At 56.3% G+C, this 1690-nt stretch overlaps 1 protein-coding gene across 1 annotated transcript in view; it reads right to left on the bottom strand.

Annotated features, from left to right (window-relative positions):
• CARS1 (cysteinyl-tRNA synthetase 1) overlaps positions 1–1690 on the bottom strand; it is a 71540-nt gene that overhangs the window by 52054 nt on the left and 17796 nt on the right. The window contains exon 7 of the mRNA XM_007949272.1: positions 1301–1450. Coding sequence (XP_007947463.1) covers positions 1301–1450 — 150 coding nt within the window. The remainder of the gene's footprint in view (positions 1–1300; positions 1451–1690) is intronic.

Genomic DNA, 1690 nt, shown 5'->3' with positions numbered 1-1690 from the left:
AACGCACCCCTCAAGAGACGGAGCTGTAGACTGGATAAGGAAACATGACCCATCAATATGCTGCCTCCACAGGACTCACCTTAGAGACAAAGAGAAAAACACTAAAAATCAAGGGCTGGAAAAAAAAAAAATCAAGCAAATGGCAATCAAAAAGAGCAGGAGCTGCAATTCTAATTTCCGATAAAGTAGACTTTAAGACAAAAACAACCATGAGAGAGAAGGTAACGCAGGCTATAACGATGAAAGGATCCAGCAAGTGGCCGTAAGAAACACGAGTGTCGCTCAGTTAATCGGCCTAGCGACGTGCTCAGTGCTTCTGGTCCACCTCCCAGCTCCCTGTGTGGTGCCTGGGGACTTAAAAGCTTGCAAGTGGCCATGCAGGGCACAAGTGGTCTCTGTTCTCCTGCAGCAACAGAGGAAGGAGTCAGGAAAAGGATAAGGCAGGCAACATGTGGCTAACAGCCTGCACGAACAACTGTCTCCTCTGCCGTGAGACCAGAGGAACTGGATGGTGCCTGGCTACCATGACTGGGTCCACAAAGAGTGCTGAGCAGAACGGTGGAAATCAGAACAGAACTTCAAAGTTTCACGGACTCCGGACTATCTGGAGCCACAGAGGATAGACAGACCCCGGAAAGCACCGCCCTGAGATAATCTAAAACTTAAGCCACAAATATTCCCTGCAGTCTCCTTACAACCAACAGCTTTGCTTAATTACTACAGAGCGCCTGCCTCAGTGCTGTGCTGTTCAGACCCATCTATACGGGATCAAATGGGAACGACCACTTGAAAGGTCACTTAGGGAGCTTAGGGAACAGTGAGTTTATGTGAAGGGGGCAAGGTGAGAACAGCTGCCCAGTTTGAATGTCATCAATGTCCCTGGGCTGCACCCGTGGGGATGGCTGAATGGGTGGGGGCCGTGCTGTGATACTCTCAACACCAAACACACTGTTAAAGAAGGAGCACCACTGTGAGTCATGGACGATCCTGGCGCGCTTGGCCACGCCAGGGTCCGCCCCGTCTGATGGAGGGCAGGCAGGGGCGCAGGGCAGGGCAGCGCGTGGAGTCAGGAGGGGACTGCGTGTCTCACTCCAGTGCGCCCAGGAGTGGACCTGGACTGGGTACTGGGGCAGGCGGGTACAAGTGGGGGCACTAACCTGGCCCCCAGGAACTGGCCTCCTATCGTGTGCAGCTTCTGGAGCTGCAGCCCAGGCTGGTTCAGGCTAAGACACAGAGTTACACCCGTGCACATCAGCTATCTGAAAGCCAGGGGCTGGCTGCCCTACGCCTGAAGTCCCACCTCGGTGCAGCGTCTGGTCTCCTCTGCAGAGAGCCCGGACGCCACGGCGCTCTCGAGCGGCTCGGTGGCCAGCCTCACCGCGCGCTGGGTCCGCTCCAGCATCTGCCGCTTGTCTGGGTCCGTCGTCTCATCCAGTCTCACCGAGAACGGCTGCACAAGGAGGACATGAAGGTCACACTCTGTTCAGCAAAACCTGCGCTCACCCCGGCAGCTCACCGCAGACGTCTCTCCCCGGCCGAGACGGGCAGCAGCTCGAGCCTTTGCCCTGAGCAGTGCGAGGGGGGCTCTGAGACAGGACCAGGCAGAGACCAGCTGCTGACTCTGGACAGGGCCTTACCCCCTGTGCCTCAGTCTCTCCCCAGGAAGAGCAGTGCTTCGAAGGCTGTTCTG

Source organism: Orycteropus afer, unplaced genomic scaffold (assembly GCF_000298275.1).
Source record: "Orycteropus afer afer isolate SDZICR_OR568_19922 unplaced genomic scaffold, OryAfe1.0 scaffold00244, whole genome shotgun sequence".
NCBI classification, from domain to species: Eukaryota; Metazoa; Chordata; class Mammalia; order Tubulidentata; family Orycteropodidae; genus Orycteropus; species Orycteropus afer.
This window is presented reverse-complemented; position numbering and strand designations above follow the sequence as displayed.